Genomic DNA, 14,632 nt, shown 5'->3' on the forward strand with positions numbered 1-14,632 from the left:
AGCTAATTATCAGAGAGGCCAAAGAAAAGGGTGTCCTGAACCATTGTGTAGCAAATATTAGTGCTTTATTAAAGTATATTGCTGTACAATTAGTAAGTAAATCAATCTCATGTGTTTCAACATTAATTAAATAATTTATTTAACAATCTGATGTGAATTCTTTCCTTTCCCTTCAAACAACCAATTATCATACACTTACAAAGCAATTGGGTTTTTTTTTTTATCTTGGCCTTATGACTTGTTTTTCTACCAGAGATAAGAACAGGGGAAATATAACAATGAGCAACTAACTGAATTATGAATCAAAATGCTACATATTTGTGCATGCTTTTATTGATTAGAAATATAACTTACACACCAACTAACACTAATATGGGGACAAACAACAAAGAGCAATCAAACAATTTCTACTAAAGAATGAAAGGGTCTAAAATAAGGAGGTAAAATTAACATTAAATTTGTCAGATTTATTGACTTTTCGCTAAACCTTGCACGATTGCCATCGTGTCTGAGAAGGAGGAATAGACAGGGGTAGAGGAAGTTCTCTCTCTTTCCACATGCATTCTTATCTTGTTTAAAATTTGTAGAATAATCCAACATTTTCTAATTTTATGCTCATTGGAATCTCAACTTTGGTGTTACAGATCTCAGGCTGGCATCCAGTAGGCATTATAGCAGTCCAACCCTTTCTGTCTCCAACTCTCTTTCTCTTTCTGTGCCATTCAGCATTCAATATGTGCTTGTTTTCCAACAGACTGGGATGTTTGAATGGAATTACTCTTTAGCATGCCATCCAGAACCCTATCTCAGTATGATAGTTTCTAAATGTCCAACTTAAGTCCACCTGACTTCCTGGCACTTCCTGCCATGTCTGTGGTTGTCCCGAATGGAAAAGACATTTGGGTGGAAGATGATGGGTGTCCGCTGAGACACCCATTGTCTTCCACCCATGTGTCTTTTCCATTGGGGACACATGGGTGAAAGATACACATGGGGAGAAGATGATGGGTTGCCAATACATCCAGTATGATGTATTGGCAACTGGTTTCAAACCTTTGGGTGAACAAACACTCAACTAACTTGGATGTAGATATTTCTCAATTGCAAAGGAAAAGGGGAGGGCATACAGTTTGATCTGTTTGTCAAAGACTAGACCAGCTGTGTGTCTATAACTATACCAACACATTCCCGGCAAGTTGGAATTGCAAACTGTCAGTCTGAATTGACCTGGGGAAAAAGGAAAGCTAAAAGTGACACATGTAATAGTTACCTAATCCTACAATATGATCTAGCAATTTGAATTGTGAAAGACTGTAGTCCTGAATTAATCAAGAAAAACTGCAGTTCAGGCAAATAAGTGAAATCGCTGTCTTTAAATAAAATGTATTTATTTTTGGCCTGAGGTGGTGTGAAGGAATAGAGACCTGGTGCATGTCGCTACACAATTTTTCCACCCAGTTATACTCTAAAGCCTTATAAACCTGACAAATCTGCCAGGTAGGTAAGACTTGATTGATGCAGACTGAACTGCTTCATACTCCCATGGCAAGTAAAAGAGGAAGGAATCTAGTAAAAGTGATGACACACCCAGCAACATACCTTGTACTCTCGAGATGAACTTGATCAGGTCCATAAAGCCTTGGAGGAAGATCACAAATGTCTATCCTTCTTGCCTGCATTGTCTGCAGGGAATGCCAGTAAACAAATCAGGAAACTGAAGGAAGTGTGCTACAATCTCCAAAGCTGGGTTCACTTTAGGATATATCCTCCAAATTAGACAAAAACTTGTCATAAAGGATAATGTCAAGGAAAAGCCTCAGACTCCCCTCTCACCTCTGACCCCTGCCTGCACTAACAATCACTGAGGAAGATGACACCAATGTCATTGTTATGATACAGGACAATGATGAGACTGCATATAGACAGGAGGTAGATCAACAGGTCCACTGGTGCGGTCAGAACCATCTGGAGTTTATCCTGCTCAAGATTATGTCGGACTTCCAGGGACTTCCAACTTTCAGTTTGTTCTGTGCACATTCATCGCTGTGTGATTCGGCTCAACCACAAAACAGTATAGGTCTAGATTGCAACAAACAATTAGGTCTGCAGAAAAAATCTTCAGGGCTGACCTTCCCTCCTTCCAAGACCTGTAACTGTCTAGGGTCATGACAGTGGCAGCTAATATCTATGCAGACTCCACACATCCTGGTCACAATCTATTTTCACTTTTACCTTCAGGTCAGTGCTACAGAGTGCTATTCGCAAGAACCATCCTCCACAGAGACAGTTTTTTCTGCCACACTGACTTTTGATGAACACAATGAAAACGTTTACAGCCAGAGAAGTCAGCTACTCAGCTGTAAAACAAAATAAGCATATTTGCACTGTGACCACCCGCCTTTCTTTTTTCTATATACATAGAAGAAGAATTTGACTGTACTTACACGTCTAAAGTTTATAAACCGAAGTAAAATTCACTATTTGTGCTCACCAGCTTGGACAATAAAGATTATTCTGATTCTGATTCTGGTGTGTGGATCAGAAGCATGTCGAACTGTTTACTTTGCTTATACTGAGGTTTAGAAGAAGTGAAGACAAACATATTTCCTAACGTTCTGACATATGTTTTTGAAAACCTTTTAGACTGATTAAAAGTTAAGTCAGGTCCAGCAATTTCCAGTTGCACAGCATGTTTGAAGTGACCAACCCACCTATAAGCCATTGAAATCAATAAAAAAAGGATATGACCTTTTCTCCACAACAATAAATAACCATAAGTATGGCAAACAGTTTTTCCCTTTTCAAATAGCCCTATTCAGTAATCCTTTACTGCTGACCTTGTAATCCTTCCAACCAGATTTCAAATATTTTCTTCAAGCAAGTTTGATTCTGCACAAAAATCTGTCCAAATCTGTTGACTCTGGGCTGCCTTGTCCAGATTGCAGCTTGTGCTCACCTACCAGTCAGCCCTATGTGACTGCTGTTAAAAATAAGTTATGGTGGTATTACTTCTGCAAAAACAGTCTTTATATTACTGTACTTTGCAAATGCAAGAAAACAAGAGCTGCAGTAGCAGTCTCATCTTTGCAGAGGACCCCAGGAGCCTGAAGAGAGCTGATAGCTGCTGAGGCCTCCACTTTGGGACTGCAGTTGTCATGAGAACAGACACGGGGCCCTGCTCCGTCAGCAACAGTCGCCCTAAACAAACAGAAACATGGCTGTATAGCAGCCAACCTGTCATGCTCCTCTGAAACTGGCTGAGTGTTCAGCAGCGGTGATTAAGTATTTCACCTCTTAGTGTTTTTTAGTCTGTTTTCTCAGTGCTTAAAGTAATTGGATTCAGCTGCTGTCCAACACTATCATGTTGTTCTATGCAGATCTTGAGTGGATACTCTGCTAATATAGTTGTGTCTTAGTTTATCCTGAGGTTGTCATGATTTGTGGATGTTTTTGGGTTCTTCTTCTTCTTATTATTTTTATTATTATTCTTGATAGGTTTTGAATCATGCATCTGTTTTTTATTTTCCTGGTCATGCTTTAGTTTTTGTCTTCTAGTTCATGTTTTGGCAAGTTAGGATTTCTGACTGGTTATGCTTTAGTTTTATGTTTTTCTAGTTCTATTAGCTTGTATTCAAGAGTCTCTTTTCTGCTCTCGCCATGTTTTGTTTTCTCCTGTCTGTTTTCAATCATCTTCATTCGGTTCACGTGCACCTAGTATTCATTCTCCTCGTTTCATCTGGTTCTTGCTCCATATATACATATATGTTCTGTTCATTCCTCGCAGAAACATCACAGTTCATGTGTTTATGCCAAGCCTGTTCTGTCAAGCCTGTTTTGCCTAAGTTTGTCCATGCCTGCATCTGCAACTACCTGTCTGCCTGCAAGTTTCTTTTTGGTTATTAAATCTTTTTTCAACTCACCACGCCACGTTGCTTCCTGCTTGTCTGCATTCTGGGGTCCTCCGCCATACCAGCCGTGACAAAGGTGTAATTATGCCTGTGTTTTTAGAATCACTTGTATATCATTACACTTTAAATTTAGTGCTATGTTCCAATCATGATCCAATAAATTATTAAATCTTTATCATCAAACATATTTTAAAACATAACAAAGGTTCCTTGCGCTATTCACAAAACCCTTCATATTTTAATAAAACTGTTTCACGAAGAGCAGTAAGGATGAATTTAACAGGCTCATGGCCTGAGGGAACGAAATGCTCTGAATTCAGAAGATACAAAAACAAGGTAGATATTGTTTTTTACTATTCTGTGGGCTCTTAGCAAACAATTCATTCATAACTAATATCGCTAGTGCTCCCAGGACATGTACCAAATGATGTACTATGCCGGTTTTATCACCTGCTGCAGAGCCAACCTGTCTTGGCTGTGGCTGTGCACCATCGTGTCTTTATGAGGCGAACCACAACAATCCATCAGCTGAGAAGCCAGAACAACTTTTTGTCCATAGAAGTGTAATATTAGTTTGGCTTCTTAAATATTTCATTTTAAAATCTGTTTTCTGACCTCATTAATTTGTAGCTATGATAACTTCAATGCATAAATATGATAAACACCTGCGTGTAATTCAATCTCAGTACAGATACACCTATAAATTCGTCAAAACATTGTTAGAGAACAAGAATTAACAGCACCATAAAGTTAATGGGACAACTATAGCAAGTGGATGAATGATATTATTTTTATGTTTCATTAACATACAGCATAAAGCATTAACATACAATTGTTCTTCTTCTGTTCTTTCTATTGCTTATCATAGATCAATTCATGTTGTTGCCAAAAAAAAACTGCTTCAACACCATTTAATATGAGGTTGGTTTTGTGTTATCACAGTTAAAAAAAGCTTTAGGTTGCACTGTAATTTGTAGTGCTTTCTAGTTGCAGTGCAGATCGCCCTGTACTGGAGTTACACAATCATAAGATCCAAGGCTAAATAATTTTTACAATCTTGAGATGTTTGGGTTTTGGTTTTATTTTGGATTTGTGTTCGGACCTTTTTCCTGCTGTTTATTATATTCTTAAGGCCTTGTCTTATTAAGGTTATTTCCCTGTGCTCATTTATTAGTACTTGTTGCCATATTAGTTATCTGTTCATTCTTGTATTCTTTGTACTTTTTCTTGTTCTCTGTAAGACATTTTCACTGGGTTTTCTTGTATTTCTGTTCAGCTCCATGAAAGACTGTTAGTTGTCCGCCCTCAGCCAAAGCCATGTGCCATTAAATAGATTTTACTGCACCACCTTATTCACTCCATTGCCTGCACCTGTTCCCCATATCAGCTCTCTGTTTGTTGTTGTTCGTCACTGGATTCTACTGTACACTTGCTTTGCCTGCCCATGTCTATGCCTGTTTCATGCCCAGCTTTCTGTTTATGCCTCATGCCTTGTTCACCTCATGCCTGCTCAATAATTTTGGTCTTTATTTTTAGTAAAATCCTTCAGATCACCGTGCTGCTCCTTGTTTGCATATGGGTCCAACTGCAAGAACCACACTTTCTGACAGTAAGAACTTTTAATTGCACTTATAAAAATAAACTTGTCAATATTCAGTTGTCAAAATTCAGATCAAACATTGGAAATGCAGTAAAGGACTTTACATTGAGATTCAAACTGTAATTAAACAGACTACAGCAGGAGTTGTATGTGTAAAATGCATAATAAATCCACTATAATTATGTATAAAATGTATATCAGAAATCATGTAAGCGAACTCTGTGTTGTCACCCATATTAAGACCGTTATAATAAATGGAAATGCACTTAAAGGACATTAGTTGGCCCTAATTCAGGTTTTGCCCTTTGACTCTTTTTAAATTGAGCTCCAAGATTAATATTTTAGTGCGTTATATGCTTTTCTTCACTTGATGGTGTATTTACCATAGACTTTTAAGTCTTAACAAGCTGCAGAACATTATTCACTTAGTTGTTTTAAACTTATATTAATATTTAAATATCACTAAAGACCCAAATTAAGTCTTTCTATCCTTTTTCCTCTCTGTTTCATTTTTGTAATCATGAATTACACTAAAGTATATTAAGACTGGAAGTGTATTTGTTCGGTTTGATCCAGCAACCTGGTGTAATTTAGCTGGAAGTAAAAACAATTATACTGGAGTTGTAGAAACTTTAATGATCAACAAATTAAATGACGATACATTATCCACACTGAAATAGCCAAACACTTAACTTTAAAGAGCAAAACCGATAATGCCAACTGTATCCAGGAAATTAGAAACATCCATAATAACAAGAATATCGTTAACTCCAGCGCTGATTTACTATTCTATGTTATCTACAAGCTGCAGTTGAATTTGTGTTCTGTATATTTACAGAGAAGTAAAACAAGAACATCTATAAACTGTGTCTCACAGCATGCATGATGTAAAGTTAATTTTCATCTTAGAAAAAGTTGTTTCCTAAACAGTTGCCACTACTTTAATCTGAATGTTGCTCCAAAGATGATTAAAAATCAGCAACAAGAATGAACTGTGCAAATCTTCCAACCTTTGTCATGAAAGAGTTTTAGGTGAGCAGCTAAGATTAGCTTTACCAATTACCTAATCAAGACTGAAAAGAAGATACAACCTCGTACTGTTGTGGAGATATTGTGTTGAATAGTGTCCAGGGATTTTTTGTATTTTTTTAATTTATTTTTTATCACAACTTATCCTAGCTATTTTGTCAGGCTTCTGGCAAATAAATGGTAACTTTCTTGTTGGTTACACATAAAAATGAGTATGTAAATTTAACCAAATTAAAGCTGATGCCAATGTTTCTTATTTTGCTCCATATTTTAGCATATCTCATTAGCACGTTTAGCAAAATATCCACCAGTGTCTGTGGGGCATGTGTGTCACTTATGATGTTTTGGGTATTAGGTGTGTTGGAATGGAGTTTATAAAATGCACAGTGCCCTACTGTGTGGGACAAAGTCACTTTTGCAATGATGTTGTTGATTTAATTGTCTGAGCATCAGGGGGTGAGTACTCCCAAGTGGTCATATAATTATTAACTGAATTAATCAACAGATGGAAAGGAATGTCTTCTTGCTGGGGCTTCTCTTTAAGTCTGCACAGCATAGGATGAGATTAAGAAACTTTAATACTGGCTCATTGCCACATTTCTCTTAGACTTAAAAAAAAATCAAAACTGTGGTGCATATAATTAAAAGCAGATGTTTTTACACATTAAATAAAAAGTCATGTAATTTTTTTTTCTGTCTGACATTAAATCAGACTGAACATTTAATGTTTTATGTGAGTTATGATTACTAAAATGATTCCTACGGTTTGTAAAGAGAAATGGATTGATGATTCTTGGTCTTTTGGAAATAAAGATGGGTGAGACTTCCTGACTTTAAAAAATACTGTGTGGGCAGCTGGATCAACTACTAAAGATTGATGCTCTCCATGAAAAGAGAGAGAAAAAAAACAACAGACTGCACAATTCTCTGTGCTCAAGGGTCAAAGGTAAACACCAATATTTAAAATCGCAGCAGTTTCAGGCCATTAGACAACACCGCACACAGTTTCTTGCTTTGTGTTTTACGTATCCATGTATCCATTAATACCAATTATTCAGTAAGTATCAACAAACTGAAGGAAAATTATGATATCATTATTTTCTCATTGACCATGCAGACATGCAAAGTGCTGGTGGGATATTTGCAAAGCTATGAGACAATCTTGACATACATACAATACAGTCAGCACTGAGATGTTATTGCAGTGAACAATGGATTTTGTTTCCACATACATTTTGCATTACAGATAAATTGTGAGATCTTTCTTTGAGATATTTTCATTTAAAACTTGACCAAACAAAACCCACATTTTTTCAAATGGTCTACTAATGTCATGCATGTTTGCATAGGTAAATCAGCATTTTGTGGCATTTCATTAATAAATGCATTTTGATTTCTAAGTGATTTCTTGAATGCATCCTGAATGAGTAAATGTTCATCTGCTGGTGTTGATTGGCAGGACTCTTCTGCTCTAAATTTGCTCAAGCAGAGGCAGTCCAGGAGGTATCTCGGTGTCCTGACTGGAAGGATTAAAGACAACACTGAATACTAATCTGTGATCTGTTCATTACAGCTCCTCTGATAAAATGGAAATTTGGATGGGGTTAAGTTGAACAGAAGCAGCCAGTCGCTGCAAACTAAGGAAGTACTCAGATGGTTTGAGCACAATGAGACATGAAAAAGTTTTATCAAATTACAAAATATATTCAGGTTATTTTGCCTTCAGTAATGCAGCACATCATAAGATCCTCTTACACTTTCAATAAGTTGTATTGAAACATTATTGTATATTCTATTCACTTTGTCATTTTTCATACAGTGCCTTGTAGGTCTTCATGGCATTTTCTTAGGAACTGTATGTGATTAGACTAATATAATGCAGGGCATAATTGTGAAATGAAAGAAAAATTATACACATATTTCAATTTATTTGTGAATAATAATCTGAAAAAAATGTGTGTTTATTTGTATGACACCAGACAGGTCTGGTATCACTCTGGAAAGGTTTACAAGATGGTTAGGTTATAAAACAAAATTCTAATCTAAGCCATCACCTATAGATGAAAAGAATATGGCACAATTAAAAACCTAACAAGACACCTAAACAGAGAGGCTGGGGTAAAGAATACATTAATCAGAGAGGTACTCAGATGGCCCACTGTAACTCCAGGAGGAGCTTTAGAGGTTCACAGCTCACGTGATAGAATCTGTCATTAAAAAAAAAAATAAACCAGTAGTGCACTCCTAGTGATTATGGAGTGACTTTATGAAAACAATTGTTAAAAGAAAGTCATAAGAATAACTGTTCAGATTTATGTAGGGGACACAACACACATGTGAAAATAGGTGCTCTGGTCAGATGGGACCAAAATTGTCCTTTTTGCCCAGCTGAATAGGTGTTTTAGAAAGCAAATTGTCCCCTGTAGATCACTCTGAATATCCTGAATCACATGGTGGTATATGAAAAGTTGATATGTTTGCAAAGCTAATCTGCAAATAATCGTGACATCTGTATAACCAGTACTAATGGAGGTTGAGTGTTAAGCACTGAATAACAAATTCCGTGCTTAACAAAATGCATTTGTTGTGAATTAGCATTATATAAATAAACAGAATTTATTATTAAATTCCTTTCAGCCCTCTTACTCACCAGTCTGCATTTGGGTCCTAATTACTACAAACATGATCAAATGTGATCATTGTCAGTACTTACAGTCACTTCTTGGTTTATTTTAAATGAAAGTTTGTTCTTTAGCATAAAAAAATACTTGCTTTTCACGGCTGTTTTTTGTTTAGCAGAATGGTCTGAATGTTTATCAGTATTGAGTGTTTTTTTTTCTTTGTTTGTTTGTTTTGCATGTCTGTCTTGGATCTGGTTCTTTCACTGGTAAACTACTTGAACCATAAGCTGTGAATCATGGATCTACAACACTACATGATATGAATATATTTCAAAATTTAACACATATTAAAGCATTTCCATAGCATGATGCTGCCACTCCCGTATTTCATTGTGGGGAAAGTGTGTTCAGAGTGATGAGCAATGTTAATTTTCGCTCACACGTAGTTTTCCATGTAGACCAGAATGTTCAATTTCAGTTTCATCTGACCAGAGCTCCTTATTCTACATGTTTGTTGTTTCCCCGACATGGTTTATGGCAAACCACACATAGGATGTCTTGTGACTTTCTTTCATGAGTTAACATTGACATTAATGTGGAGCCATTTTCTTTTTTTTTTTGTTGTTGATTTGAAACCCTCATGAAAACATTCATGTACACTAGAAAAAACTCTCTAGTTTCTCTTTAAAGGATCAATGCAAGAACAGACATCTTACTCTTGTATCAGCAGTTTGAATTGACCATTTTTATAGTCTCTTGAGACATAATTATTAAATTATTTTCTATGTCTTGTTACAATTTTTGGAAAAATTATAGTATGGTACTAAAGTTTCAACTCCACAAGCGGTGAACAAAATAAAGTGAGAGATTGGTAGAGTTTTGCTAAAGCATCCATTAGAAATTTATCATGGCAGGAACACAAAGCAAAATATATGAGCTGTCTCTAGTGACTTAAAAGAATAAGCTTTTCGCAGAATGAAACATGAAGGGTTGGGTTTGTTCCACAAACCACAAATGATAAAACACAGGATGTTTTTGGGATAACAAACCTCCCTGAGGAGTGTGGTATCAGTCTCTGAAGACTTAGGCTAGTTAAATGAGTATGGTTACTAGCAGAAGATTGTAATTAAACAGAACTGATTTATTTTAAAACATACAGCTTCGTAATGACCTTCAGGAGAGACAAATTTAATTACTGTGGAAAAGTCAAAGTGGATTTTACTTTCTCTTTCTGTTGGTCTTTTGGTCAAAAACTGGCTAAGCATATATATCTTTACATTGATAGCAGATTGATTGTCCCTCTATTTATTTCTTGGTTGCTGGATTGTGTTTATGATTTAGTGCAGTCATGTCCAGCCTGAGACTTACCTAAAGGCAGTGCATGAAAGTCCAGTTTGACAGCTGGCCTTGAATCAGTTAGTCAATCAGATGGCTTTGTTCTCCAGCCAAATAAATCAAATGTTAAACCCAAAACTTCAAGTCCTTCATAGGGGAGCCGATTAGATGAAGGGGCACAACTCATTTTCAAACTTGTCAACTGCTCATTGCCAGACCTACCATTTCTGCCGGAGCTCACCAGTAAAAAATACATGTAGTGTTACTGCTGAGGTGGAACGGCATTGCTTTGCTACCAGCTATTTAGCAAAAGTAAATTCATTCTATATGTTGAGCTGAAAGTAGGGCACAGATTTCTCAGGAACCAATCGACCTAGGATATTACTGCATGACTGCAAAAATATAGGAACCGACCTAGCCTTGGAAAAATTTACTTTTGGTTTTAGATTAGCTAAAAAGGTTTGCTCATTTGTGATTCTAGACAAATACAAAAATGTCACATAACAGCATTTATTTGACTAAAGAGTTAAATATAGCCTGTTAAAGATACATGAATATTTTGGTCACACAAGCAGGTTTTTAATCAAAGGTGAGATAGAGACATCGATGGAAAGCTAAGATCAAGAAGTAAAAATGTAATTTGTCTCTGTCACTACTGATAAAATGATCTGCAAATCAAGTCCACCAATGCCATTAGTGGTATCCTTCTCCTGTGTCCTTTACCTTCAGTAGCAAATGCGTATAAGGTAAGGGATCCTAATTTGGCATGTGTATCACACTGTATGCATTTTATAAACACAGTGCCTTGTAAAAGTATTGATACCACTTTAACTTTTTTACATTTTATCACATAAACCATAAGGTATTTAAATGAGACCATGATACATTGACTCCATTGAATCAATACTGTAAACAACCATTCACTATAATTACAGCTGCAAGTGTCATTGAGTTTATCTTTACCTGCTTTGTCCATCTAAAGGCTAAGATGTTTCCAAATGTTCTTTTCAAAATAGCTAAATCTCAGTCAGATTAAATGGAGGATTGCTGTGAACATCACTTTTGAAGTCTTGCAATGTATTTTTAATTGGATTTAGAAAATAGCTTAGATTGGGCCATTTTAACACAGTAATATACAGGGGTTAGACAATGAAACTGAAACACCTGTCATTTTAGTGTGTGAGGTTTCATGGCTAAATTGGACCAGTCTGGTAGCCAGTCTTCATTGATTGCACATTGCACCAGTAAGAGCAGAGTATGAAGGTTCAATTAGCGGGATAAGAGCACAGTTTTGCTCAAAATATTGATATGCACACAACATTATGGGTGACATACCAGAGTTCAAAAGAGGGCAAATTGTTGGTGCACGACTTGCTGGCGCATCTGTGACCAAGACAGCAAGTCTTTGTGATGTATCGAGAGCCACGGTATCCAGGGTAATGTCAGCATACCACCAAGAAGGACGATCCACATCCAACAGGACTAACTGTGGACGCAAGAGGAAGCTGTCTGAAAGGGATGTTCGGGTGCTAACCTGGATTGTATCCAAAAAACATAAAACCACGGCTGCCCAAATCACGGCAGAATTAAATGTGCACCTCAACTCTCCTGTTTCCACCAGAACTGTCCGTCGGGAGATCCACAAGGTCAATATACACGGCCGGGCTGCTATAGACAAACCTTTGGTCACTCATGCCAATGCCAAACGTCGGTTTCAATGGGGCAAGGAGCGCAAATCTTGGGCTGTGGACAATGTGAAACATGTATTGTTCTCTGATGAGTCCACCTTTACTCTTTTCCCCACATGCGGGAGAGTTACGGTGTGGAGAAGCCCCAAAGAAGCATACCACCCAGACTGTTGCATGCCCAGAGTGAAGCATGGGGTGGATCAGTGATGGTTTGGGCTGCCATATCATGGCATTCTCTTGGCCCAATACTTGTGCTAGATGGCCGCGTCACTGCCAAGGAGTACCAAACCATTCTTGAGGACCATGTGCATCCAATGGTTCAAACATTGTATCCTGAAGGCGGTGCCGTGTATCAGGATGACAATGCACCAATACACACAGCAAGACTGGTGAAAGATTGGTTTGATGAACATGAAAGTGAAGATGAACATCTCCCATGGCCTGCACAGTGACCAGATCTAAATATTATTGAGCCACTTTGGGGTGTTTTGGAGGAGCGAGTCAGGAAACGTTTTCCTCCACCAGTATCACGTAGTGACCTGGCCACTATCTTGCAAGAAGAATGGCTTAAAATCCCTCTGGCCACTGTGCAGGACTTGTATATGTCATTCCCAAGACGAATTGACGCTGTATTGGCCGCAAAAGGAGGCCCTACACCATACTAATAAATGATTGTGGTCTAAAACCAGGTGTTTCAGTTTCATTGTCCAACCCCTGTATGTCTCAAACCAGTGGTTCTCAATCCTGGTCCTTAGGATCCACTGCCCTGGATGTTAGAGTTGTTTCCATGCTACCAAACAGCTGACTTAATTGAATATATGAGTAACAGCCTCCGTAGCACTTGATAGCACCCTGAGCATGTAATGCAATCATTTGAACTAGGTGTGGTTGAGCAGAGACATATCTAAAGCAGAAAAGACTGTTGGGCCCTGAGGACCAGAATTGAGAACCACTGATCTAAACCATATCGATGTAGCTCTGGCCTTATGCTTTGGATCGTTGTGGACCTCTGTCCTCTCAATTCTTCTTCAGCCTTTCACATATTTTTTTTCAATTACTACTCTATTTTGACCAATCCATCTTTCCATAACCTGTGACCAGCTTCCCTGTCCATGGTTATGAAAACCAAACGCATTCACTATTTTACTATTGTGATATTTTTTTTTCTTGCCTATTAAATAACACAATATGGAGATTTGTTAATCTGTTCGTGAATTGTTAGTTAGCAAAGTTTTCCACACTTTTATTTGACAATACTTGTATGCATTGTACTACTGACATTACTGACACTTAGTGATGTCTGAGAAACAAGCTAAATTTCATAGATGATTACAAATACGCTTTGAACCATATATGGTACCATAGTTATGACTGCCTTTGATCAGGCCATGTACAAATAAATGTTGAATGAATCGCACATATGGACATGTAATAAAAAAAAAAATCTCTGATACTTTAATAATCTACAGAATGGATATTAGATGTTGTAGGAGCTCTCATTGTTGAAACTTATTCAGTCAATATACAGTCATGAAAAAAATTGGGGCATGCAATGAAAACCTGTTTGTTATTATGCAACACAGATGAGAAGCAGCTCTCAGAAAAAGTGGTTATGCAACTGAATATTAGCTCAGTGATTCAAAGAAAAGCCAAATCGAAAAGCACTTTTTTGGTTAACAGAACCCATCCTGGGTTCATCTCCCAACCTTGAGACCTTTGCTGCATGTCTTCCCATCTTCTCTGTTGCCCCATTTCCTCTCTGGTTACTGTCAATAAAGGCCAATGGTGCAGAAAAAAGTATTAAAGTAAAACTCTGACAATGCGTTTTTTTGAACAGTCTAATATACCCTTTTGCCTATCATCTGTAGATTGATCAGAGTTTCATACATTTGTCTTGAAGTTTTGCTTTGGAGCTTTACTTGCTTTATTAAACAATGCCATTACTGTAGCATAACTGTAGCTGTAAAAGCGCTAAGTGTTAATTTGTAAACTTTCCCTAGCCAAAAATAGAAACCTAAGCAAAAGTATGTTATCCATCCATCAACATGGTTTGAACATGATGTCACTGAACAGATTTGTTAACTCTTGAAAAACAAAGTATTTCTAGGTATGTGGTTCCAAGGCAAATCGTATCTGAAGTCTTTATAAGCCAGTATCTGACAACAAAGCTGCATCAGACTTGATTGTTTGAATTGCACTACCTACTCATGAATACCTTCCCATTACTGACAATTTGAAAGGCAGTTATCCAGATCCACTGCAAAATTAAAATGTTTTTTTATTTTCCTGTGCTGCCTTTGCCAGGCTTGATGAAACCCAGGCTGGGAGTTTTTGCATAATCTTGCTGGCAGACAAGCAAAGGGGACTGGAAACATATCTGCATCTCAGCTCTGCTGCAGTGTATTATGTTAATCAGAGAACATTTAAGCATGTCTCTCCATAGGGGTGGAT

General features: G+C 37.3%; 1 protein-coding gene across 2 annotated transcripts in view; it reads left to right on the top strand.

The window, feature by feature from the left end:
* The window catches only part of LOC124875921 (melatonin receptor type 1B-B-like), a 117,070-nt gene that overhangs the window by 94,239 nt on the left and 8,199 nt on the right, over positions 1 to 14,632 (top strand). The window contains exon 3 of one of the 2 annotated variants that reach the window (XM_047378345.1): positions 5,445 to 5,473. The exons of the other annotated variant lie outside the window; for it this stretch is intronic. Coding sequence (XP_047234301.1) covers positions 5,445 to 5,447 — 3 coding nt within the window. The 3' untranslated portion in view covers positions 5,448 to 5,473. Of the gene's footprint in view, positions 1 to 5,444; positions 5,474 to 14,632 lie in introns of those variants that run through there. 2 annotated transcript variants of the gene reach the window in all.

Source organism: Girardinichthys multiradiatus, chromosome 11, assembly GCF_021462225.1.
Source record: "Girardinichthys multiradiatus isolate DD_20200921_A chromosome 11, DD_fGirMul_XY1, whole genome shotgun sequence".
Lineage (NCBI taxonomy): Eukaryota > Metazoa > Chordata > Actinopteri > Cyprinodontiformes > Goodeidae > Girardinichthys > Girardinichthys multiradiatus.